This window comes from Spodoptera frugiperda, chromosome 28, assembly GCF_023101765.2.
Source record: "Spodoptera frugiperda isolate SF20-4 chromosome 28, AGI-APGP_CSIRO_Sfru_2.0, whole genome shotgun sequence".
Lineage (NCBI taxonomy): Eukaryota > Metazoa > Arthropoda > Insecta > Lepidoptera > Noctuidae > Spodoptera > Spodoptera frugiperda.
This window is the reverse complement of record NC_064239.1, coordinates 12,900,796-12,926,677: the sequence shown is the minus strand read 5'-3', so window position 1 is coordinate 12,926,677 and position 25,882 is coordinate 12,900,796. Positions and strand designations below refer to the sequence as shown.

The 25,882-nt window shown below is 38.6% G+C and overlaps 2 protein-coding genes across 10 annotated transcripts in view; one reads left to right on the top strand and one right to left on the bottom strand.

The window, feature by feature from the left end:
• The first annotated feature begins 88 nt into the window (after positions 1-88).
• On the top strand, positions 89-5,660 carry LOC118265060 (RDS/peripherin-like protein xRDS35). Its single transcript, XM_035577769.2, has 10 exons — positions 89-340; positions 1,145-1,337; positions 1,686-1,895; positions 2,557-2,649; positions 2,763-2,863; positions 3,123-3,222; positions 3,640-3,786; positions 4,331-4,450; positions 4,906-5,078; positions 5,456-5,660. Coding segments are annotated over exons 2-10 (1,107 nt in total). The 5' UTR covers positions 89-340; positions 1,145-1,175; the 3' UTR covers positions 5,457-5,660.
• Positions 5,653-25,882, bottom strand: part of LOC118265080 (muscle-specific protein 300 kDa) — a 193,513-nt gene continuing 173,283 nt past the window's right edge. For 8 of the 9 annotated variants that reach the window (XM_050705766.1, XM_050705765.1, XM_050705763.1 and 5 more), the window contains 9 exons: positions 14,427-14,651; positions 10,845-13,160; positions 10,557-10,745; positions 10,085-10,464; positions 8,789-8,827; positions 7,912-8,074; positions 7,200-7,781; positions 6,503-6,564; positions 5,653-5,988 (listed from right to left, as the gene is read on the bottom strand). In XM_050705766.1, coding sequence (XP_050561723.1) covers positions 5,760-5,988; positions 6,503-6,564; positions 7,200-7,781; positions 7,912-8,074; positions 8,789-8,827; positions 10,085-10,464; positions 10,557-10,745; positions 10,845-13,160; positions 14,427-14,651 — 4,185 coding nt within the window. In that variant the 3' untranslated portion in view covers positions 5,653-5,759. The remainder of the gene's footprint in view (positions 5,989-6,502; positions 6,565-7,199; positions 7,782-7,911; positions 8,075-8,788; positions 8,828-10,084; positions 10,465-10,556; positions 10,746-10,844; positions 13,161-14,426; positions 14,652-25,882) is intronic. The other variant, XM_050705768.1, reaches the window with a different exon arrangement.

Here is a 25,882-nt window from a genome sequence, read left to right as displayed (position 1 = left end):
AAAGTTAGATATTATGATTTGATAAATACCTCTACGAAATAATTCCTTGTCGTTGGCGGACGTATGTCAAATTGAATACGTCATCTGTGAATAATTAGATAAAATATTTACAAATATATTACTACGATTTTATTGATATCATGTTGTGTGTGCGTTGAAAAGCGTGGAGGTTATTCTTAGTGGATTCTCGTTCTGTTGTTGTTCAATTTCCATGAGTTTAGTTTTTCCATTGGCTAAGTTTGAATTCTGTCGGTTGGACGAACGGTCAACGCAGACCGTTGTGAAGTATTATTGTGTTGGTTTGCTCTCTTTGCGGTTACGGAGTTATGGTGGTTCAAAGGTATGTAAATAATAAGTAAATAATTACTATTGTACTATTGAAGTGTGGGAAAGCCATGCTTCGGCATGAATGGGCCGGCTCGACCGGAGTGATACCACGGCCTCACTGAAAACCGATGTGTAAAAACGCTTGCGTTGTATGAATGAGGTTACCGAAGGCCCAATTACCCGCCTTCCTAATCTTCCCAATCCCCGATTCTCCAACAACCCTTAAATTCTTACACACTTGTTAAGTCTTTGGTGTTTTGAGAGTCCATGGGCGGCGGCGATTGCTTACCTTCAGGTGATCCGTCTGCTCGTTTACCGGCTTATTCCATAAAAATACTATAATATTTAATTTTGGTTTTGATCGTGTCTCGTTTCATGTGTCCTCAGTCATGGATTTCTTTCTGAGATTTATAAACCGTTCGGGTCTGGGTGTGATGGGTAGGTAAAAATGTTGTTGTATGAATGACGATACGATTTATAATTGTATGTTGTTATATTCTATTTCTTTTAAGTGTGTTATAATATAATTATATTTTTATTTGTGGTTCAATTATTACAAGCCATGTTAGCCATGCAGTAGGAAAAGATAGGAAGATTAAAGGATTCGGAAAAAAAATGAGTCAATTTTAGTTCAATATTTTTATTAATAGTAAAGTCTATGTAAAAATACTCATGGATACTCAATCGAACCGAACCACCACCGTACCGTCACTTTGTTTTAGTCGAATGCGCTCTCGTTTCGATTACTTTAACGTAAAGCAAACTCGTACTAAAGGTACAGTTCCATCGTATATTTGTGGTTTAAACTTGTCGGCAGACACAGCTAGCATGGTCCAACAAAATGTTGGATGGCGTGGGGCGTGTTCACGTTCAGTAGAGACGGGCGCGCGCGGCTGGCCGGAGTGCTGCGCGCGCTGCTCATTGCCCAGCTCGTCGTCTCCTTGTGCATGGTCATCTTCTGCTACAACACCAGCCTGCGGGTGATGCTGCTGCTTAAGCATATACATAAGGTAAGGAGCTGTTGGTATTTTTGCTTGTTCAGTAATTGGTAGGTATTTTTGTTGTTAATTTATTCTGATTTATGAAGGACTATAGCGCAGTAGGCTCACCTTAATTCATAATTTAGTGTTAGGTATGCAGGGCATCCTTTACTTTACCTGATTTTCTTTGCGAGTTTAGCAATTGATTGTCCAGATACGACCTTGTTTGTGGTTTGTTGTTTTTCAAATATGTGGGTGTGTGAGTGTCGTAGTTGGGTCATGTGGCGAGTGTGTGCACAGACCCATTTGGGTTAAGAACTTAAAGAACGATTTATGACATCTTTTATTACTGACTGATTACTTTTGTCCACTATACAGGTGACAGTCCTACTCCTGTACGGGCTGATCCTCTTCCAAGCGTACGGCATGAAGCTCCACTACACTGGCGGACTGCGCCTCATAGCCGTGCTGCTGAAGTGTCCCCACTGGAAGCGCGCGACGCTCGTCAGCAGCGTGTGGCTGCTCAGCGGCACGCTCGTCGCCGCCAACGGCATGCTCGTGTATGCTGCCTGCAGGGGGACTCTGAAGGTGAGGCGGATCTATCTAGTCTTTAGTTCCATCATCAGGTTTTGTATGGTTTATTTGTAATTTTTTTTCTTCTAAATATTTATGAGGAGTGAGATGAAAATATTTATGGTGACACCCACTAATCGCCATATTCGTAGTGCACTGCTACGCCTAGCCAAGCACTGCTACACCTAGCTACGCACTGCTACACCTAGCTACGCACTGCTACGTTTAGCTACGCACTGCTACACCTAGCTACGCATTGCTACGCCTAGCTACGCACTGCTACGTTTAGCTACGTATTGCTACGCCTAGCTACGCACTGCTACACCTAGCTACGCACTGCTACGCACTGCTACACCTAGCTACACACTGCTACACCTAGCTACACACTGCTACACCTAGCTACGCACTGCTACACCTAGCTACACACTGCTACACCTAGCTACGCACTGCTACACCTAGCTACGCGCTGCTACACCTAGCTACACACTGCTACACCTAGCTACGCACTGCTACGCCTAGCCTTGCTTCACCTTGCTATGCCTTGCTTCACCTTGCTATGCTGTGCTAGGTCTTACTACACGATACTAACACATACGCTTTGCCACGTCTTGCTACGCGTAACTACGCCATGCTGCGCGTTACTAACTTATTAATCGACTTTTTTCTATGTTATCAGGCTCTGATGAAGGAGTTATCGTCATCGCTACGTATCGGTATCTCTCAGTACTTGACGGAACCGACGTGGAAAGCGCTCATGGATACAATGCAGGTTGGTTGAATAACTATTGCGTATTAAACAGGTAGTATCATTAGATAAAACTATTTATTTACGTGCTAAACTCGATCCGAACACTATTGTAGATGAACTTGGTCTACTTTCAGGTTGAATTAAGTTGTTGTGGAGCGGACAAGCCGACTGACTGGCACGAGATACCCTGGATCAACATGGATTTCCTCAACGAAGGATCCGAATTGGTTATGAAGTGAGTCATTTCGATATTTTTTTCATAATATCAATCGAAAGGTTTCTTAAATCAATTGAAATGATTGAGTTTTTATTCTTAAGTGAGCCAAAGCATTTTTAGGCTTTTCGATTTCAGAATTCTCAGTGTAATAGTCCTCTATTTTGCAAATAGTAGTTTGATATCTATGTCTCAATCATAACCTGGATGTTTCTGTATTGGTATTACTAGAAATAGCAGTTTTTTTTTGTATTATTTTCAATAAAATTGTATCCTTCAGATTAGCGGGTGCTGACGGCAAGGTGCTGCCCCCTGTGTCCCCGTACTCATGTTGCACGCCGCGTGTACTCGCTCCGTGCTACCACGACCCTTTACAACAGGTAACGATGTCAATACTCTTTGTTTGTGTTAGCATAGTTTTGTATTTTAATAGGTACGTTAGGACATTATTCAACGATTTGTTTTATAATATTTTAACTCTACATTTCTATATCAACAGTTGCGATAGTCTTTCATACTTTTCTCGTTTTGTGTAATTTCTTTTAGAGAGTTTAGAAAATTGGCAATTTTATACTAGGTATAGATTTTGGTGTGCTCTTTCCCAAATTTCAATAGGCTACTCGTACATGCGGCAACTACCGATATTTTTTAATTTCCCTTTTGGCGGTTTTTACATAAGAAAAAACATGTACGATGTGGGCGTGTGACGGACAATACCGACTTGTATACAGTCATTTAACAAGTTCATGTATTATATTATCATAATATGGTATATGGTCAATATTGCCCCGCTGCAGTCGGAGTGGCGCGAGGTGTGGTCGGAGTCGTCCCCGCTGCTGTCTGCGTCGCTCCACACGCGCGGCTGTGTGGAGGCGGTGCGCGCGCCGCTCACCCGCGCACTACTCGCGCTGCAGTGCTTCAACATGCTCGTCTTCTTGTTCCAAGTTTGTATAACACTTAGTTATTTAGCTTAGTCTTAGCTTGCTGATTACGAAACTGGTTATAGAAATAGGCCATTCCTACCTATCTCTCATCTACCTATTTTCATTAATCCATCCATTTCTACCTATCACTAAATCTCCTAGCCTATTTCTTAACCAACCAAATTAAATTGAATAGAAGATTGATGCGAATGAATGTGCTCTAAAACTACTCAGGCTAAATCTTAGGATTTACTCGTCGAGGTTTTCGTTTTGGAAATTAATTGTGCCGTCTCTCTTAGCCAGGCATTGTGAGCAGTATCATCTAATGAGACGAAATAATTTAATAACCTTTACCAAGATATAATTTATTAATTACTAATTATGATATCGGTTTTCGACGAGAAACTCGACTAGTTTCAAGCCACGCTAGCGGCTCATAATCATGAGCAGCATTCCGCGACAAACGAGGATAGTTACGTGAGTCAGCCGATAACATAATAATTAATTTGGTATGTCTCACGAAAGATATAATAAAATTAAGAGATATAACACTTGATACTTCCAGATCCTGATAGTAGTCCTGACGCAGCTGCTCCGTACGAGTGCCCGCGAGGCCGTGCTGCGCGGCGACTGCAGTGGCACTGGACGAGGGGTCCTGTTTGGGAGACTACCACTGCAACTACAGGTGTGTAACTATGTATTTATACTTATTTGTCTTTGTCTAATATCTGGCAGGCCCAGTGCTGCAAATAATAGCTCACTTCATCATACTGTTGAAGAAAATTACTTCCCCTTAAGTTCACTATCATCATCATCATAGCAGTCACAATGTGTCCACTACTGAACATAGGCCTCCCCCAATGACTTCCAGATAGGCCGCTTGGAAGGCCTTGGAAGGACCCTCTCCTTGAGTAACTCAAGGAAGTTATTCATGGTTTAATATACTCAGATCTTGTGTTCGTTGCTCGTATTGCGCATGATAATCATTATATCAGTCGTACTCAGAGTTATCGAATGGTTACTCAACTCTAAAATGTCTGTTAAAATGTCTGAGTACGGCAGTTAGACATCGCTAATAATGGTTACGAAGGACTAAGGACTTAGGGCTACTTTGAACAATCTATTTTGTTAAATCTCCAGCGCACGACATCGAGTCGAGAAGAAGAGTTGCTGGCGTGTTCGAGTACGAGCGCGGGGGCCGTGGCGGGCCCGGAGCCGGTGCCGGGCCCCAGCTACTGCGCGCACTACTCGCGGCGCGGCCGCAGGCGCCACTGTCGCCCCACCACCAGGAGCAGCTACCCCTACTTGTCTTAGTAAGTGCTGCGTTTTGTATACTTATTGAACTTTTTGATCGTATTCAATGCAATGTCATGCCTTTTAATCCCCGAAATGTTGTACTACTATGTAACAGCTACGTAAGACGATGTGATGATACTACTATCTTCTTTTACGTAGGGCTCATTAAGTAACCGATGGAAATGGGGGAACGTCTAACATGTATATTCTCTGCTGATATTAAAAGTTGCCTAAAAATTTATTAGTAGCTTGGAATTTACAAATTCTGTTCATTTCAGTATGTCGACTAGTCATTGGTCGTGTCCTTGACTTTAGTGGGTTACGATTGAACTTAGGTATATTATTATATTTCCTGCTTTAGTTGTCATTCAGATTTCTTTGCAATTTGTTTCAGGCATCCGTCAAGTTATGCATAACTCTTTTAAAGCTTGTGAAAGTGAATCTCGTGTGTGTGTTTGACTCTTATAAACAGAGATTTATTTAAGTTAGTGGAGTGGAGTTAACAGTGAAGTGTAAAGGCTACAAGGACTATCCATTGACATTATTTTATAAACCTGTACATATAAAGTAAATGTAAATAAAAGCACAATATGAATCAATGCAAAGGCTTTATTTTCGACGTTTTATAAACAGTCCTTACTAGCTAATAATTAAGTAATGTAGCGCGGATGCGAATGTTTAGATGTGGGAATGTTGGCTCATAGTGGGGGTGGTCCGTCGGGGTAGCGCAGCACGGGGTCGAGCAGGGGCCGGCTGCGGCAGTCCTGGCCGCCGTGCGGGGCCAGCGCCGCCGCGCCCAGCAGCAGCAGCAGCAGCGCCTGGAAGGGCAGCGACGCGCGCGCCACGCGGCAGATGAACCGCAGGCTGCGGCCCATCCCGAACAACGCGCCGTCCTCCCCGCTCTCTTCTTCTTCTTCAACCACCGTTCTGGTGAGTAGACACAGCGTCGCGTTAATTTATTGTATTTTTTACTTTGTATGGATGTCAGCATATTAAGTTACCAACAATTTTCAGTGGATTATACATGTACTTAGTAGCTATTAGCCATCACATTTGATGTTCAGAAGAATGTAAAATATTATAGTTTTGTAACTTAATGTGCTAGCATCTCTTGTAAACTTTTATATATTGAATCTAATGTTCTTCTTTGCTAATTTGTTTTAAAAATTGTTATTAAATTCCATAAATTATACCGAATAGAGTAAAATATTAATCTTTCGAGTCAAATCATTCAATTATGTTACTTTACAAAGAAGAAATATGTCAGAAAATAGAATTAGACAGAATGATTAACAGATAAAGTAATAGAAATAAGAAATTAATAGATGACTAACTTGTAACTACGTTGGAAAACACGTTAAATGCAAAATAAGAGGTGGTTAGGCGTATATCACTCAGTACTAGAAGTCTATGCTATGATTGCTATGTAGGGGGTACTCACTGCGTCTCGTCGAGCGGCGGCAGTGTCAAGCCGGACAACTCCTCCTCGTCCTCCTCCATCAGCTACGGACGACAAAATACGTCAACATACGGTGCGAAGCGACTACTTAGTGGTATGTACCTACTTACTTACAAATACTGCATGATGGCTGACATTCGAGGTGCTTTTCTCCAAAAAATTACTTTGGTTAAGACTGTTTAATGTAGGTATATCTACTTCAAATGATACAAATGTTTACCATCAATGCAGTGTTTGTACCAATGTCAAATAACAATACGTTTGTTCATTATCAATAATTTCAACAGTTCTATTTATTGGCTTGCTATATCTATGTCGGTTGTCAGTAAACTTGTTACAGTAACTGTTGCAGTGTCACGCGTTACTGTCCGTGTTACATGTTGTGGACTAACGAAATCGAAGCTTGCTCGGTGTCTGCCATTACTGTGCTATGGCGGGTGAAGCGTGGGTGAGGCAGTACAATGTTACAGACTGTTGGTTTGATTACTTTACTCATTGTTTGTCTGGTCTTTATTGTAGTGATATTATTTTATAGTGTACAAAGGCATTATGGTATTGATGTTATTCTTTTGATTTGAAATAATCGTGTAGTTTTTTGAACTGTAAGTCATTTTGATGTCAATTGAAGTAATGTCTTTGTGCACTAGAGCGGTTATAAGTGATAGAGATGGTGCGTTACCTGCGGCGCGAGCGTGGCGGCGGCGGCGGCGAGTGCGTGCGTGCTGCGCGCGGGGCGGCGGGCCAGCGCCGCGCCCAGCTTCAGCGCGTACACGGAGCACAGCTTGCGCAGCGACTGCAGGCGCAGGCGCAGCTCGGCCAGCCGCGCGTGCGGGCCGGGGCCCGGCGCCAGCAGCGCCGCCGCCTCGTGCAGCGCCAGCACGCGCGGCTCGGCGCGCCGCAGCTCGTCGCGCAGCTCCGCGAACCGACGGAAGTCGCGCTGCAGCTCGGCGGGCTCGCGCCCGAGGCGGAGGGGCTCTCGGGCGCGAACCGTCTTCTCGGCGGCAGCTAGTTTGGCGACGAGGTCGACGAGTATGTCGTGGAACTGCCGGTTGTGCAGCAGGGCGCGCTGCAGGCGGGCCTGCCAGTCGTGCGCGCGGCGGCAGGCGGTGTCCCAGCGCAGGTTGGCGGCGGCCAGACGCGCGCGCACCCGCTCGGCGGCCGCGGCCGACCGCGCGTGCGCCGCCACGTGTGTGCCCACCACGTTCAGGGACACTACGATCGATTTGTGCGAGTCCAAGTCCAGGAGGAATTCACGATGGTCCTGGGAGGGAGAAAATAAACATATAACACCTAGTAACTACGTAACAATTATACAATTGCTAATGAATAATTATTACCAACTAACTTCGTACTTTTAATGACTTTAACTAATGACCAGCTACTCTACATACCTGTATGACATCTTCCAAGGCGTCGTACTGCTCAGGCGGGCCGGTCCGCGCCTCGTCCGTGGCCTCTGCGAACTGCAGCCACTGCTCGAGCCGCCAGAGGTCGTTGTCGAGCTGCTTCCAGTTGCGCTCGGAGCACAGCGGACACGTCAGGCGGCCAGACTCACTGCGGCGGGAGATACCACGTGTACATCATGTCACACAACTTAGGACCAAACATTTATAACTTGGTCCTTGTACACAAACAGGACCAACAATATTTAAGTTAATGTAATTACTTTATAAGCGTAGATAATGATAATTTTAATCTGATTAACGTAAGACATTAACAAGAATATAAAAGTACTGTTTTCGTCTTGTTAAAATCTAAATACAATTACAATTGAATATCACAAAATAAATGTTTAACAAAATATATTAAATAGATAATTTAGCTGTAGGTACTTATAAATGAACAGGGAACACACAACACAATCCCAATGTATAAAGCTTAATATAATATGTGTAAAGTGCAGTGCAGATACACCAATAAATAAAGTGTCATTAACAAACTACTAAATAAAGGTAATACTGATTAATATCACAACATGCAACATCGCACGCATTTCTGCTACACAGTCAAAGATTAAGGAATAAAACAGACACGACAATGTTAGGTAAGGAAGGTAAAGATAGGTACAAAACTCTTTAACAAAACGAATGGCAAAGTTACAAATACCATGCAATCATGTGCGCTATATGACAAAATATACAAAGAAAATCGACTATACGAGACAAAAAAGACACAAATTACTTAATCCTTGATCTTAATTACTTCAAAATGTAGCAGAAATGTGTGGAATAAGTATAAAACTACAAATATTAGGTAAGCAGTACTCACTGTTCGCACGTGAGCGCGTACGACGCAGAGTGGGGCAACCTATAGGATAAAAAACGCAACGTGTTTAGAGCATGCCGGGTTAGAAAGCTGTTACACACGTGACACGACCCAGGATAAAATTGATACGCCAGTGTGTATATGCCTTATTTTAATTCAGTGCTAATAATTTACAGTGATCATAGAAAAAGAGGTTTAAAATCGAAAGAAATAAAGTTGTATTTTCTGTGTGAAAGTGGGAGTTTTAGTTTTGGAGGGGCTTACCTAGTTTTGTATTTCTCTCTGAGGCATTTTTTGTTTCTAGTAAGTTGTAATATTTTGGCGTATCTACATTTTATCATATAGTCTGTGTACACCTCGGCTTTTGAATATAACTTAGAAATTATCAGTCTTTTTGTTTTATTTACAACTACTGAGTTTACCATTATTTAATTTTATAATAAAATAAGTCTGAGAATCGAATCAGTGATATAAATAATAATACTGTTTTATATTTGTAGGTATATAAATGCAGGAAAATAATGTACAGTCCGCCACACCTTGTACACAAATAGACCATTTATTGTCTTCATAAATCAAAATATTTTGGTCTTTTAATATTTCTGTGTGTTGCCAACTGTACGCCACCGATATAAGATCCACTGTTCATTAACAGCTTTAAGCCCCGTCACCAGTTGCCAATCAGTGCTATAAGTGCTACCATATAACAATCATCAAATAACAACATTTAGATTTAAATACAGGGACATTTCACATGATGACATTGCAAGAACTAATAAGGGCAATGCAAGAACTGATAAAGGCAAGAATAAAGTTTGCAAGAACTCGTCAAATATGCAAGTTAAGAGGTCAGCATTCTTCTGAAGGCAATACAATAAAGTAGTATTTAGATAACATTCATTTCAGCAAGGATTTGAAAAGTCGTGCAAGACTTAAGTGTAACATAGCAGTGCATAAACATGTAGGTCTAAAAATGTGGCTAAAATATTGAGAGTTGGCCGTGTGCCGAAGCAAAAAATTTAAAATCTACATTTAATGAAAATGAAAGTTTGCTTTTAATAGATGTGCTACAGCTTCTGAGCAAATTAAAAGAAATAGGTATTTGAAGATTTTCACTACAGAGAAACGACTAAAGCAACATGATATACGTAGGCGTCGTCATCTACATGAAATGTCCGAAGAAACACGTTAGATTCAAAATCGTATAGAGAATCAAATTACACCAAATGCCAAAATCGCACATAATTACAGATTCACAAGATCCATAATTGCGTGCATTTTCGACTGAGTGACACCCACCTCAAGTTGTTGATTTGGAGCTCCCGTTTCTTCGCTTGGCTGAGCAGGTCTTCGTATGTTAGGGAGAGAGATTCTACTTCTTTGAGCATGGCCTCATCTTCCGTCGCGTCACATTCAGTGAGCAGCAACTCGGATAAATGTTTGGCCAGCTCTAATGTTTGTCCAGGTTTGGCACCAGCTTTGGCTATTTCTTTGGCAGCAGTGGCCAGTTCGTCACTGCTCGCCTTTTCATTAGGTTGTGTGTCGAGGGCGAGTCGGAGAGCCTCAAGGGCTTCCGAAGTTTCTTTTACGGCGGTTGCTAGTTCTGCTCTATAGGTTTCCTTGGACGTTAAGGTATCTACTTGGAGGGCAGCGTCCGTTTCCCATTTAAGCGTGTCAACCTGAGATAAAAAATATTTAGCGTTATTTTAATATTCCTAACATATTTATTTATATAATTATTTCTTAAGAAAACGCAGAGTTCCAAAGTTACCTGTACAGCACTATCCACATCGCCGACGACCTCAGCGCGTGCGAGGTCTAGTCTCGTCCGTACGTCAGCGAAGAGTGCGCGGTACTCCGCCACCATGTCCGACACTCCCGCCACCGTCGACACTGCGGCCGCCAGCCGGTCGGCGTCTTCCACCAGCGTTTGGCATTCTAGGAGTTCTTGTTCGACGCCCTGGAGATGATAGACATATTGACGTCAATTATCAAGAACATTATGAGATAGTACTGAAATTACATTTATTGAATTATTTGGTTTATGAGGATAACTTACATCAAGTTCTTTCAAGGTGGCCGCCTTGTCGAGCGGCGTGGGTGCGAGATGCAGCGCCCGCGTGAGTCGTACGTCTGCCTCGGCGAGTGCGACAACGGCCTTGCCGTGCGCGGCTACAAGCTGGCGGTGCGCGTCTGCGCCGGCGGCGTGCAGGCGCGCGCCCAGCAGCTGCCAGCGGCGCACGGCGGCCCGCAGGCGCGCCGCCTCGTCCGCTGCAGCTCCTCGCAGCTCCACTCCACGAGCCGAAGCTATCCTGCTGTAAGCATCCTCTAGCCGCTTCACGTCACTTTCCACGCTCTCCAAGTCCTTTATCACAGCCTTAGATACACTTTCATCTTCAGGTTCCCCGCGTTGCTTCCTGGTCTCGATCTTCTCGACTCGCCTTTCGACAGAGTCAAGTTTCTTCTCGACCTTCGGCAGCAACGAATTAGCGAGTTCAGCGGATTTGCGAATTTCCTTCAACGCGTTCTTGCGCTGTTCGGACATTTCGCAAATGTTCTTCCATTTCTTTTCGACAATATCAACACCGGTGTGCAGGTTGCGTAGGTCAAAGTTACCTTTCAGAACATCAGGATCGTTGAATACGAGTTCGCAAAGGTTGAGGGTTTCCCCTACCTCTCCACTCTCGTTTTCAATGTTTTTATGAATATCATCTCTGTCTTTGAATTTCTCATCAACAGCTTTCGTCGTTAGGTATTCTAATACAACAGATGTAGATAAGTTAGATTCTATGGAATGTAGTTTTAACCTAATGTCAGTAAGCCGTTGTTCTAATTGAGATATCGTTTCCAGGAGTTCATTAATCTTAGCTATCCTCGACCGTCCAGTTTCTTGCATCTTATGCCATCGTTCTTGTACGTCTTTCAGTTGTTTGGACGTAGTTTTACTGTAAGATTTTTCATCTTTCTTGGATAGTTCTACCAGAGACATGCCAGTTTCAGTGAGCCATTCGAATTCACGTTCCTTCAATGCAGTTTCAGCCTGAACTTCGGAGTTTATTCTCCTGATAAGATCCTGAGGGTCGATTGCTCCAATTTCAGTGCTTTGGCTGGAGGCTTCCAGCCTTGTTTCGAGTGTAGTGATCCATTCAACAAATCGTGTCAGCCGTGACTCAAATATGGTGTAGATTTCCAATCGTTCCTGTAGTCTGTGGATTATGATAGACAGTTGGTGTTCGAGGTCAGCACGTTGTTGTCGCAGCTGCCACACCCTCTGGTTCACTAACCTTATATCTTGCGGACTCAGGCATTCCTTCAGTTGTTCTTGGATTACGCTTAGGGTTTCAATTTGGGTTTCAGTCTTCACAATCTTTGTTCTCAACTCTGAATATTTTTCTACTGCCTTCTTAAGTTGTGGCCTGGACAATCTGTCTTCGTCTGAGTAGGACATGATTTCGTCTTGAGTCTTCGAGTACAGTTTGTGCAGTTCATTGTTTGTCAGATTTTCGTATTCATTGATTAAGCCAAGTATCCTGTTCAAGAAGTCTCTCCATGTGTCGAGACTGGCTTGCAAGTTGTCTACTCTCTTCACAATGCCAGCGTATTCCATTCTTACAGATGCACCGTATGCTTCCTCCGTGAATTCGAGAACTTTCTTTAAGTCACTTAGCAATTTGTCAGACTGTCTCCTACCTTCGGGGACCTTATCTGAGAGATTCTGTATTTTAGCCAGTATTTTTTGTATCCTCTTGATGTGTACGTATCTGAGTTGGAGCTTCTCCTTCTCTCGTTCCATTTCTTTGAGCCACCTGAGCAACTCCGTGTACACTTCTCTGTAATCATCCCACGCTGCGATCCTGGTACATACTTCATCGTGTCTTTCAACGATTCTTGCTAATGTCTCATTGTGCAGATTCGTCAGCGTGTCAAATTTATCGGCCAACTCCCTGTTTCTCGTTTCTCTGTTCTCGTTCATGAGCACAGACCTCTGTGACGTCAACAGGTTCTTGTGGACCCGGCATAATCGTCGATGTTCTGTGAGGTTCTCGTAATCAGCCGGTACTGAGCCAGATAAGAATGATTGCAGATCTATCAAGTATTCGTGCCATAATCGTAGCGCTGTAGCGGCGTCTCCAGACCTGACTAGTGCGGTAGATAACCGGTGGTAGTGGAGGAAGGTATCTCTGAACATGGCCTGCCATAGCTCCAGGATCCTCACTATCGAGTGTTCATCTGAAACGTCTCGGTCGATGTCTGGGAGCTCGGCCTTCGCAGGAGCGATGTCTGCTTCGGATTTGCCAAGAGCTATTAGATTGTCTCGGAGAGCGATCAGTTTATCCTCGACTATTTCACCATCTTCATGTACGGGAGTTAGGTCCTGAAACGATAAATCACCACTTAGTATTACATTACCGTTCCTAGAATGATCCATAGTAAATTATTAGAAACTGATTTGAAATCATCGCATTACGATACCTCGTGATCAATCAGTTGTGAATCTAGGCAGCTGTGCGTGACAATTGATTTCTGTTGGCTGTAATTTATCAATAAGATCGCGACCACTTCGGTGCTGTGCCGGTCGATGACCTAGATGTCTAATGTTATTTGCAACAAGACGTTTTTATCATCTGTTTATTCTAAAGCTGTTGAGATTCGGTCACTCAACCTCACAAAGTTCGTAACTCGTCAATAGTGGTTTAAGATAAAACAGGAGACGGACTAAATTTATCCTCAATATGTCAGTTTATTTAAACCAGGACATTTTTTTATCGATGATGTTGGTCGCCTTTAATACATTTTACGCGCAAAATATATCTATAGTATATTTCTTTCTTCATATTGAATTGAATACTGGATCAATAAATAGTGGCCTACTGTCTAGAGTACAAAGTGCAGGACAATCGATACTGCCGTTATATTCATAACAAATTCATGAAGGCACACGTTTTTATCCGTTACACTGCAAGACTGATATGGGCTGAATGCAAGCTGTTTAGGAAATGTTATATTATGCTTAGCAGTAACGGTATCATCGATTTGATAGACAAGTATCAAAATTTTGACAGATTTATTTTTAGGTTTAAAAAAATGGATAAATGAACCTATTACTCTTTCGTAAGGTACATATTATACTGCCGTCATATTTAATTTTAATTGGTTACCTACCAAAGTATCCGTGCAATTAATCAGGTATTTAATTTCATCATGTTTATATAACTAAATGACCTATCAACCTATTGCTAGCTCATCCGTGACTCACCCATCACGGCGTGGTCACGCTACAGTGCCGACAAATTGATTTATAAACCTAAACGTCTTGTTTAAGTTTACTCTAATAAATCTTAACAACGATAGATCCTATGTTTATTGACTGAGGTATTGTCAGCTATGATTAATTTTGTAGTTTGACTAGGTCATTGGTTTTGAAGGAACTAAGAAATTACCTGTCAATCGTAAACGTTCCTTAATGAATGGAATACAAGATTATTTACTTTGCAATATTTACTGTGAGCAAGAATTAACTATCTTTGGTTTTTGGCTAGAGTACCTAAATAACTGTTAAAATAAATCAGTATGTATCAGTTACGCACACTTGACTTGAGAGTCCTTTACTACTTACAAAAGTAATAACAAACATTCTTACCTGTCTCATATCACACAGCATCTCCTTAGCATGTTGAGCCTTGGCTCTAGCTAGTTGTCTAGCTTCTCCCAGGTCTGCCAGTGCCTGGACAGCACCAGCCACGAGTTGGAGTCTCCTGGCTAACGCGTCAGCATCAGCCTGAAGTGCACGGGAACCAGTCTCGGCAGCCACTTGAGCAGCCAACGACCGGAGTTCAGCTACACGAGCTTCTTGTTCTAAACATGCCTGTGGAACAAGAGGATATGTCAGTTTGGTAACTTAATTACGTAAGTATGTTGGGAATTTGAAGAAACTGATACAAGGAGAACATGAAAGCAGAGTTTCATTGTCACACTTAAAAGGGCTCGTGTCGTGTTTGATCCTATAGTTCTAGTTAGGAAAATGGGAGATGATCATGTTATTTAATTTCTTTGCATGTACCTATGTAGATTAATTTTCCTTCTTTCTAATTCCATTCCGATTAAACAAGTACAATGTAATTGCATGAGCTTATCGGTCTGCGGTTCGCTTCACTTAACAAAGTCATTTCGGAATTCTTCTATTTTGCACTATGAAATTACTGTTATTAAATTCTAAACCGTTCGTAACCACATCATTATCCTTAGATTGGATATTCTTTTATGGGTCGTTCTACGGAAAATGAAAACATTTACCTACCTACACAGTTTGATCGCTGAGTTAAGTAAAATATCATAGTTTAATCAGGTACATTTTCAAATTCTATTGTATGTATAATTATCTTTTCATTTCCTTCTCTATTTTCTGCAATAAGTGTAAGTGTCTTGTCAAAAAAGTTGTATAATGTCGACGAAAATCTATACCTAAGTTTGCAAGTGCGAGGTTACCTAACGTGAAATAAATTCACGAACATTCCTTTGTATTATTCGGTGTCCAATAATATTGTTCTACATAATTAGCACATTAGTATGTCTGCTCATAGGACTGTCCTCGTGACCGGCCTTTAATGATTGGTATTAATTTTGGCGTTGCACAATAACAATCGATGGTGGGCTAAAATAATGAATTATTATATTAGGTAAGCGCTGAAAATCCTTTTTGAATATTATAATGTGTGATAGTATTCAATTAATTTAGGTAACTATTGATTTATTGCCGATTTATGATTAATAGATGAGAAAGTTTAATCGTACTTACATATTTTAATGTGAAGTTGAGTATATTTCCTAATTTAAAAACAAAACGATAAATACGTATTCCTAACTGCGATTTTTGAATAGCATATAAATATCACGTATTCATGCATGAAATTTGAATGTCGTTGGGGATAACAAAGGGTTATCAAATAGATTAAAATAAATAATATTTTGAATTAATCTTGAAGAAGTATGTAGATATTTAAATCTTAGTGTCTAGTCTACGCATAATTATTATCTAAAATACATAAATGAAATATTATTAGGCAGGTAATATCAGTCTATGAGAACTAAATATTTATCAATCGTGTTTTTTGCTCGTAATCTGTAATTCTACTATTAATTAACATATCATTAGGTTATTATAAGATTGATGATATGTTTGTTTAATAGATACAAGATTCCATAATACATAATCTTGGACTTTGTTTCGATAGGTACAAAGTAGTATTTTGCGTAGATACGAATACAAACTTGTAGATATAAATTAATAGTGAATCTTAAGATCTATAACTAAAAAAATATTAGCCCGTTTTTTGTTAAAGATACCTAAAAGTTAGAAGAAACTTTATAACATACTAGCAACTACTATATTTGAAGACTTAAGCAAATATTGAAAATGACATACGTATACCGTTTCTTCCGGGTCTGTGTGTGATGTGTATGTTGTATGTTTGTAAACGAACCCACGTCTCACGAGAAAATCTTAATGTCTCTACTTCTTTTGAAAACACCTAGGCTATTTCAGCTCTTCTAAGGACGTACTGTAACAGACTGAGTCTCTGAGAGGTCCAGGTGCCCCTTACAAGTGCAGAGGGTGGCCAGCGGCGTGGTTTTAGTGAAGTAAAAATCCCACACACCCTAGTCTTTTACACCCAAAAAGCTAGGCCTTATGAAGGTTCCCCCGTCGTAAAAAAAGCAAAAGGCTATTTCAGCTTGTTTCCTCGCTACAGCTCATAACTTGTGACTAGGTTCAAGCGGAAACTACTCATATGTTCGGAATTAGTCCATTTAGAGAGGTATCCAATGGAGCGTGTAATGCATTCGGATAGGTTCGTGTATTGTGTTGTGAAACGGAGCTATTTACAGATGCTTTGTACTGTAGATATTAGGTGCAAAATAGCTGAATTGGATGACCTAATTTCTATCTAAGTGATAGTGAAAGGTTTCGTGTAGTCTAGGTTATGTAGTGAAGGTGGACTTTTTAAATGCATTTTAGTAATTTATGATGAACGACAGTGTTGTAATTTCAAGATTTTCCACGAAAACTCAGATAAAACGACGCTATTTATGTATGTCGGCGAGAATTTCTACACAATTCACTGTGTCGAAATTCTCGCAGTATTTTCAATATTAATCTAAACCTAGACCTGGTTCTATTAACAACTAGGTGTGATAATACAAAAAAGGAAACTAGGACCCAACCTACTAAGTTACCAACTACGAATAAAATAGCAGTTAGCTAACATTACATTACTTTGTCTACTTTGTTATAAAGGATAGATATCACTGATGTTAAGTTAAAACATCGATTACAATTTAATTAAAAAAGGTTTCCGTGAAAATTAACGGAATGAGAGAGCTCCGGTAGAAAACCGAACCGGTGCGGCACGAGGCTCCGCTTCCGGACGACTTCCGACCGGTAATGTGATTAGGCGAAAAGAAATTGGATAAGCCATGCCTATAAACTGGCTAGTTTCTAGTTTTTTTGCATTTTTTTATCGCCTACTAGGTAGTAGTTAACTATCTATTATGTATGTACGCATGTGTTTGATTATATATCGTACCTATGTACACATGTGTTTGAGCAAATAAATACGATTTGATTTGATTTTGATTTAATCTTTTTTTCGTGTACTGAATCCTATTAGGTAAGAGCTGGTAGGTACCTATTTGAAGCTCAGAAGGGCTGGATTTTACAAATGATAATTGAATTTTGACATTACTCATTTCGTCGTTATTCGTTCTATCTATTTTCCTACCTAGATTAGGATCTCTTCTAAGACTTGAACCGAAATGTAGTCCAAGGCCAATTTATTAATGTACCTAGCAACTATCCTTGATAACACTCATACAATTTACTTCCAACTTTAAAGTACGAACAAAAAAACAAACAAATGAAATCATCAGAGCCCTTTAATGGAAAAATTATTCAAAAAACATCCGTATTGCTTAGTACAGAGGTGTGACATTGGTATAAACGAGGTATTTTAAGAAATCTGCGTATGAAGGAAGTGATAAGCTTGTGTAATCGAGACCTTGGACTAGATAGCTGTTTGTCGTCATTGTAAATATTATGTTTAATCGTTAAACTAGGAATTTGGTATGTTACACTATTTTTGAACATTTGGATGATACATTATGTTACAGTTGATGTTAATAGTGCTTTGTTAGTTTGTCGAAAGTCAAATCATTTATAGCAACTAAACCATAAATTAGTACTTAGGTACTTTAAAAACGTTAACAAATAAAGAATTAGTAATAGTCTGTCTGTCAGTCTTTGTTTTCATATTACTAGAGATATATTGTTTAAAATCATAATCTATAAAAATTAAATGTACGTGTATAAAATACCCCCTCTATTACATAAGTAAAACTCCCAGTGGAAAGTGTTGTAGCATTTAATTGAAAGCAATATAAATTAATTATCTTTTCAGTCAACACTAATTAAAAACTATATTCTCATGACCAATCACAAACACGATACAAATCAAGTAATTAACGAAGAGGCATTAAACGAACGATATATGAACAAAAACTTAATTCGCACTAATTTAACGCATGGACGTAAGAATTTCTCTTTTCCATACATTTCTTATTCACGCTAAGATATATCCGAAGCCAGTACGTTGCAATTCCGACATAATACACAGGCATAGTTAATTCGGTACCGGCGCGTGCGCATCGCATTCCAACGTTAGATCATATCCGTAACGCATCTGTTTCAGATTTGAAATAGATGAGATTCTTTCGCTCTTTGATGCTTATGATGTTATGTTAGTTTTGTTATAATAATCACATTTGTGTTAAGTTGTAATATCAACTGACTTGATGCTTATTTTGTCATTCTGTATGTTGCTGAGCCCTAACCAGGTTTCATGTTGAAACTAATTTTATATCTAAGTACATGAATGCAATAAATGATTTGAGCTGGAGTTTGCTTGTTGGCATGGGGTGAGTTTAATAATAACTTTCAGAAAAGCGTTGTCATCACAGGCGTAAAACGATGTAGCTTTAGCTGAATATGATGATGACTGAAGTTTGAACTTAACGAGTCGTATTTAATTCTACATTCACTCGATCAATGAGGTAGGTTCAACATATAAATAGTTATTAACATAATAGTGTATTTATAAATATGACGCCCCTATATGCATATACATTATAATTTATTATTAGTTTACGAGGAAAACTCAGGGTGTGACCACTACTAGGTACCTACGTTATGGTATAATATCGATTTTTACGGGAAGTGAACCAGCTATTAATGGTGTATGTAATTAACATACATATAGGTACCTACCTACACTTAATGTAATTAAACGGAGGGAAGGATATTGTTTTTAGTAAATTGTATGCGGACATGAGTCGGTAGATAGATTTATTGATCGATGTGTAATGTTTGTAAACTAACTACTGAACGATAAAGGTAAATAATACACTATTATGTTCGCATTGAATAACCCTTTTCAGTATTTTTGTGTTTATTTAGAAGTCACTAAAAAGAGTAAGAAAAAAACGGCGGGAGTGCGTTTACTCTCTCGCGGGGCATCTGACGAACCACATTTTATCCTTACGACTAAGACATATTGATTATGTATGACCTAACAATAGTTAAAATCTAAACCTATTTACTAAACTCTGCTTACACTTTCAGGGTGAAAAAACATAGGTTTTTATTTTTTTTATTCTTAATAGCATCCTATTTACGTATTTAATAGGTACTGTTATATTGACTAAAGCATTACAAATGGCCATTAAAACCATTTTTTACACACTCGATAACCACGAACAATATTATCAAGACTCCGATCGCTTGCACTGCGCTTCGATTCTCACGTGAACAATACAGAAACACACATCAGCAGAAAGTCAGCGGCTGATGATTGCATCACTGCATCATTACTTTCTTACTTTCACTTCAATATTAGGATGACGGACGTGAGAATCATTGTAATGATACCCGAAATGTGTGTTTATTGTATGTTACGAGTAGACGTTTAAATATTGTCACGATTTGTCTATTGATTTATAATTTGAATGGTGAAAGTCCCTATCACATGTTTCTTTTTAGGGTTGTTTTATAGTGAAACGTGTAATAGGTTATTACACCATATTTTTAAAATGACATTCCTATACGTGTGTGTTTCAGTACCTAATTAATTCGAGTTGTAATGGGAGGCGAACCTACTTGACTAACACGAGACAAAATTCCAATCATCGTCATAGACAGTCTGTGTCAGTAGATACACTGTTGGACTACGAGCCTTCTACATATAAGAGGGATTTGCAATAATCTCGCCGCTTTGCAGGCAGATTAAAAGGTAAGAACTGCAGTACCAGGAGTTAAACAAAGACTAACATAAAGGAAAGCATATAAACTCCAAATGAACAGTATCATTATCAACATAGTGTTCAGCTTCCACATAAAATACATTGGAGTGTGACGCCTTACAATAAATTCTCATTAGACCGGCAACTCATTCGACGTCCGGTTGATAGTAAGTTTTATCGCGCAAAAAGATATTTACATATTGGTAAAACATTTGACTTTACTTCGCCAGACATAGGTATTAGTCATTGTAAGAATTCAATTGTGTAAAGTAATATACAGTCAAGTAATTGTTTAGGTCAGGAGTTCCCAATCTTTTGTTGATCAAGGACCAATTTTTAATTTTTATTGTGGTTAGAGACCGCTAGTACTTTTACTTGATGGTCCCACATAAGATTTTATTCATAGTCGTGAGGTTCGTTCTCATAAAATAGTGACTTTTTCATTATAGAAATCAGTTGTGACATACATTTTATTTGAGCTTTAACCATGGTATTTTTATTAGGTGTTATTTCTATCTATCTTATTTCACGGACTCTTGCTTTATTCTAGGCTAGAAAACCTTTTGATTCGTAATTAAATTAAAGTTGCGGATCATCAGGATCATCATATACATAGGTCTATAAACAGCGACATAATGCTAAGACTACATTCGCTTCGGTTAACGGCTCCCAAAGCCACAAATGCTTTATTTAATCATGACTGTACAGTTTAAAAAGGGCTCCAGACTACAGCTAAAAATACCAACACTTTTAATCATGAGCCATTAGTCATTGAAACTGACTAATATATCTTTAGTCCCAAATTAAGTATCATGATACATTAATGGTATACAGCACATGCAAAGAGTAGCCATCTTGGAAACACCAGAGATGGGAGCTATATTTAAAATATTAAGTTTATCGTCGTAAAGCTTTTAAAATTATTATTTAATTAATACTTTTAAAGATATTAATTGACTAGTTCTTTGTTTTTAATAAAATAGATATAGTGCTGCTGTCGGGTTGATATCAGAAGTACTCAGAAGTTAGGTAACGTCTTTTAGATTAATTATGAGGAGATATGACTTAGAAAGTTAAAAACTGAAAGGAGTTAAGATGCTGGAGGATATCTACACCAATAATACTAAAGAGAAAGAATAGGTACCGATGAAGAAGATGAGAGGACGACAGATCTAATCTTCATTAACGCAAAAGCAACGGGGTAAGACCACGTTGGAATAGTTACGCTATGTCTACATCACAACTGACTCAGAACTGAACACTATGTCTAACTATAACCCTGAACTGAAAGTTTCACCCACTAATCTCTGCTGGTATACCAGAGGTAAGTGATATTGGTTGATTAGCCGCGGCGTGCACCTCCGCCGCAAAGTTTGTACAACGCAAGGGCACCGTATCGCGCCCGCAATTAAGACGTTCCCCTATTCTGCCATAGAACGAAGAAAGGGTAGAGAAGCTGGATAACATATGTTTGATTTATAATGTAATTGTTAGATGACTTAAAAATTAGTCATCTATCAAAGATGTAACTCTACATGGAAAGCTGTTTTATCCGTGTATTGAATTATGGTCAAGAACGATTATAAAACTGTTTGTCCGTGAATGGAATTATGGTCAAGAACGATTACAATACAAAAAAATCTTTATTCGAATAAATTCTATGACTATTATTGTTATCAGGAAATAGGTTTTAACAAAGCTTTGAGCCCACACAACAAAAAATACGTTGGGATAAAGTTTATGTGGAGGGCAAGCTCTCTTGCCTCACCCAAGCCAGGAGATGTCGTTAGATGACTTTCCCCCTTCAAAAAAGGTATAAAGTTTGTGTTATTTTTCCGTTTAAATTAATTACTGCTGGAGTTTCAGTACAAAACATTGTTATTTAATTTTAACAGAACCGACAATGACGCCATTCCTAAAACAGGTATCTGAATAATTTAACTAATTAAATGCATTTATATGCACATTGATAATCCTTTAATTTATGACTCATATTGTTTTATTGTCTTACTTTTGTGGTAGAAGGATGCAATTGCGTATTGAGCGATAAACGTACTTAAACAGTTTTATTTAGGTTTATGATATCATTAATTGTATTAAGGGAAAGGTCGAAGACGTTATTTTATTTGAACATAGGTCGATTTGATTATTACTAAATTTAAGGCACATGAGCCCTTTTTTACAAGCTTCATTTGTTTATTATATTTTGCACTAGGCGTATTTCTTACCACTTTTTACGTTAAATAAAAATCATATATTACTAGGATTTCAAGTTATTTAGAGATTTAAAATGATGTATGTAGAAAAACACACCTCGGTAAAATTGTTACAACAGTAATAAAATCCGGGTTTCCGAGAAATGCTGAGCAAATCATGAGCTCATTTGGTATATTTATGCAATGGGCTTAATTTACGACTCGAATTAACTTGAGGTAGTTGAAGTAAACAGTTCATTTCTCAAGGCTTTGCACACATAACGGTTCTTACGAAGGCTTTTTTAGGTAGATCTAGGTTCTGTGTAATTAGCGGTCAGTCAGATGTAGAGAGTTTGACGACTCTGTACATACACACATACATACATTGAAACTTAAATAAACATACCTACCTACATATATATTAAAGAAAACGCAGTTTTAAACCGATCTGAGGCAGATGGTGTAAACGGTATCTAATAATACGAATACAATAGATGAAGTCAATAAATATGAGATTGACATTGACATTCGTGAAAAGGTATTTTACATTTATGTCCACAGCAACGTAGCATAGCACATCTCTGGTGGAAAAGCACTCTTATTCCTCGAAGAAACATATTAAATGCGACATCTACCATCCAATAAAATCCCTATGCCAATCTTTTTGCACCAATCAACATTATACCACTACATATTACCCACTTATCGTTCCCTACATGGAGCTGAGAAATCTAAGCAGCGAGATCATGTTGGCACGGCCTACAATCAGGAATACCTAGTAATCTAATTACATACAGATATATGTATTACAATGTATTTAGATATTGATGAAAAGAGTGCACAGGTGCTGCCTGGCTTTCTGCCTAGGAACTGTGTCATAGTTTATTTTATTTAGCATTTATGACAAGACTCTGGTTGTTAATACACCCACACAATATTGTATTGGAATGTACAGAAAAATCTATGTATAAGATTGACATAAATATTCAGTCAATTATGTCAAAGGAGAGAGAGAGAGGAGGCTTTTTAATGACTAGGGTTATTTATAACCCACTGAATATTAGATACCGTAGATTCGAAGATAATCAGATGTGAAGAAAATAAGATTTTGGCCTTTTTTGGTGGAGAAACGTGGAGAAAACAAAGTGTTAAGTTTTATTTATCTTATGCAAAAATTCAGATAATTTCTGAGTAAAGTCATATATCACTGGTAGGTAACAAATAACCTTCGAACGTTTTCAATGTTTATTTATAAATAATAAAATTTCAAAATTAGAACGCAACGCGAACTAATGACGGGGCGTTATTTTTCGCGCCTCTTGCGTCATCGTGCAGACGATTCACTGTCAAAATTATGATTCGGCAACGTTCGGCTCGATGGATCAGAACGATTGGCTTGCATTGCGCGTAGGTGGCGCACAGCCGTGAATCTTAAATGGACAGGAGTTATTTCTGGCAGTACCTCTCTATATTTATTTTATGTAAGTTGGTCAAATATTTATTCAAAGTGTTTGACTTTTTAATCACCGATTGGTTTTATAGAGAGGAATGCATGGGTAAATATTAATGCATTGCGCTTGTGATGATAATGTTACAGATTAAAATCAAAAACATGATGGATGGTTCGCATTCATACGAAAAATTAAATGATTACAGTTATCTTTACTTACTTGCATTTTGAAGCAATACATAACAAATAAGTATATTAGGTAAACTAATTTACTACGGAATGCATAATATTCACCTAAATATCACAAGGCGAGCATTCAATCATGCACATAGTCATTGACTGTATAATTTATTTGTAACAAATACCAATGCATTGTATTTTTCTCAAACAATGTCTAATTTACAAGACAAAGCCATTTCGTAACGTTCTATTTGTACTTGAAAACAGAAATCAGCACCTTTGGTAGATATTCTAGGTTAAATAAAGTACCCTACATACTGGTACTTAGGAACACAATAGTGCTAAATATACAAATTGGTAAAATCGGCCTACAGAGCACAATATACTCATAACGCAAAATTAGCAACTAGCAACCAGTTGTCGATAAATTGTTACAAAATACTGATAAAACGGTTTAATTAGGAAAATATTAAACAAAACTTTATCAATACCGGACACGGTATAGTTGTATGTTATCAGTTTATAGGTTAACCTTGAAAAATATAGTTTAAACATATGTACCTATATTTTCGTTCAATAAAACCAGCGAGGTGGGTCATTTGTCATTGAGTAGGTAAAGCAAGACAGAAAATACGTTAAAATTACTCGCTTGACGAGTCTAAAATTACACCTAACCTTCGGAAAAAGATTGATATTAAAGAATTCGATAAATTCACAAAACGACTTATCTTTAAAAAAACTAAATCAACCGCTCACTTATCTTGTGAAACAAGCAATTTATCTATGACATAATACTACTACCTAGTATTGCAAAAAAATGTAATCAAATCGATTAAATATGGCATTTCTTCAAACAATCATTGGGATTAGTTGCAATTTCGAAAGAGAGCACTAAGCAACTGGAGTGCAACGGTCGTGCGACTGCAGCGTTGTAGTTTTACATAACCTGTGCTAGATTCTTGGGCCGGGTGTAGACGTGACTTGGGTCTAGTTTGGGAGAGCCTGTCCTTGATAACTGAAGCTATAATCACAGTGGCATCGCTACTAATGTTTGTTTTTAATTACATTTTATTTGTTTGACTTTGAAAACTTAATTCCGAATAGTTTGGCCAGTATCTAAGTATGTTTGCACGCGGCTGTATTTATTATTCGATTAGCTATCCATAATTTTGCCTAAATAGCATGTTTAGTTAAATTGGTTTATTTATTTTAACATTAAGTGAACGGAATATTTGCTGCTTGGTTTTATGTAGATTTGCTGATTAGGTAATGGTAGAAGATTAACGTTTATGTATTTTTTAAATATTGTTTTTATTATTGCTTATCGATTGTTGAGTCATCGAGTATATACTCTTACCTAAGAGATATTTTTAAATTGTAGTGAATGGATACCTAGATGTTAACGAATTCGGTACTATAAGACCTAGGTATAGCCCACTTAGTGGGTAAACCAATTTCATTTATCAGTCACATAGCATTTTAAATTTCCCTCAAATCTTCTACTACGCTAAATGTTCTTGTCAAATTGCCAGACTAATTAAATGTGGCGCTAAAGAAATTGAAAACATTTGGAACAAAAGTTCTTTCAGGCAAGTTTGCGGCCACGAAAACATGCTAATTACCGCTGCAGATACTAATTAGACAGTGGCACATAGCCTTGTGTGTCGTAGCTGATATATTAACCGAATTTTGTCTAATTACAAGCTGTGATGACACCATAAAGAAGGTTATTTTCTTGTTTTAATTTTCTTGGTTAAAATGTTGTGTTTTTGCGTAATATCAACTAGGTCAATCAGACTGTCAATTTCATGTATCGATTTTTTCAGTTTTATTAAGAAGATCGACTCAAAATCGTAAAGTAGGTATCTATAACTATACTGAATACATTCTTAATGATACTATGATTGACAGTTTCCTGAGAAA

Coding starts and splice junctions, on each gene's coding strand:
- LOC118265060 (XM_035577769.2), top strand. CDS start 1,176: ATGGCGTGGGGCGTGTTCACGTTCAGTAGAGACGGGCGCGCGCGGCTG. Junction 1,896..2,556: donor CCTGCAGGGGGACTCTGAAG/GTGAGGCGGATC, acceptor CTATGTTATCAG/GCTCTGATGAAGGAGTTATC. Junction 3,223..3,639: donor ACCACGACCCTTTACAACAG/GTAACGATGTCA, acceptor GCCCCGCTGCAG/TCGGAGTGGCGCGAGGTGTG.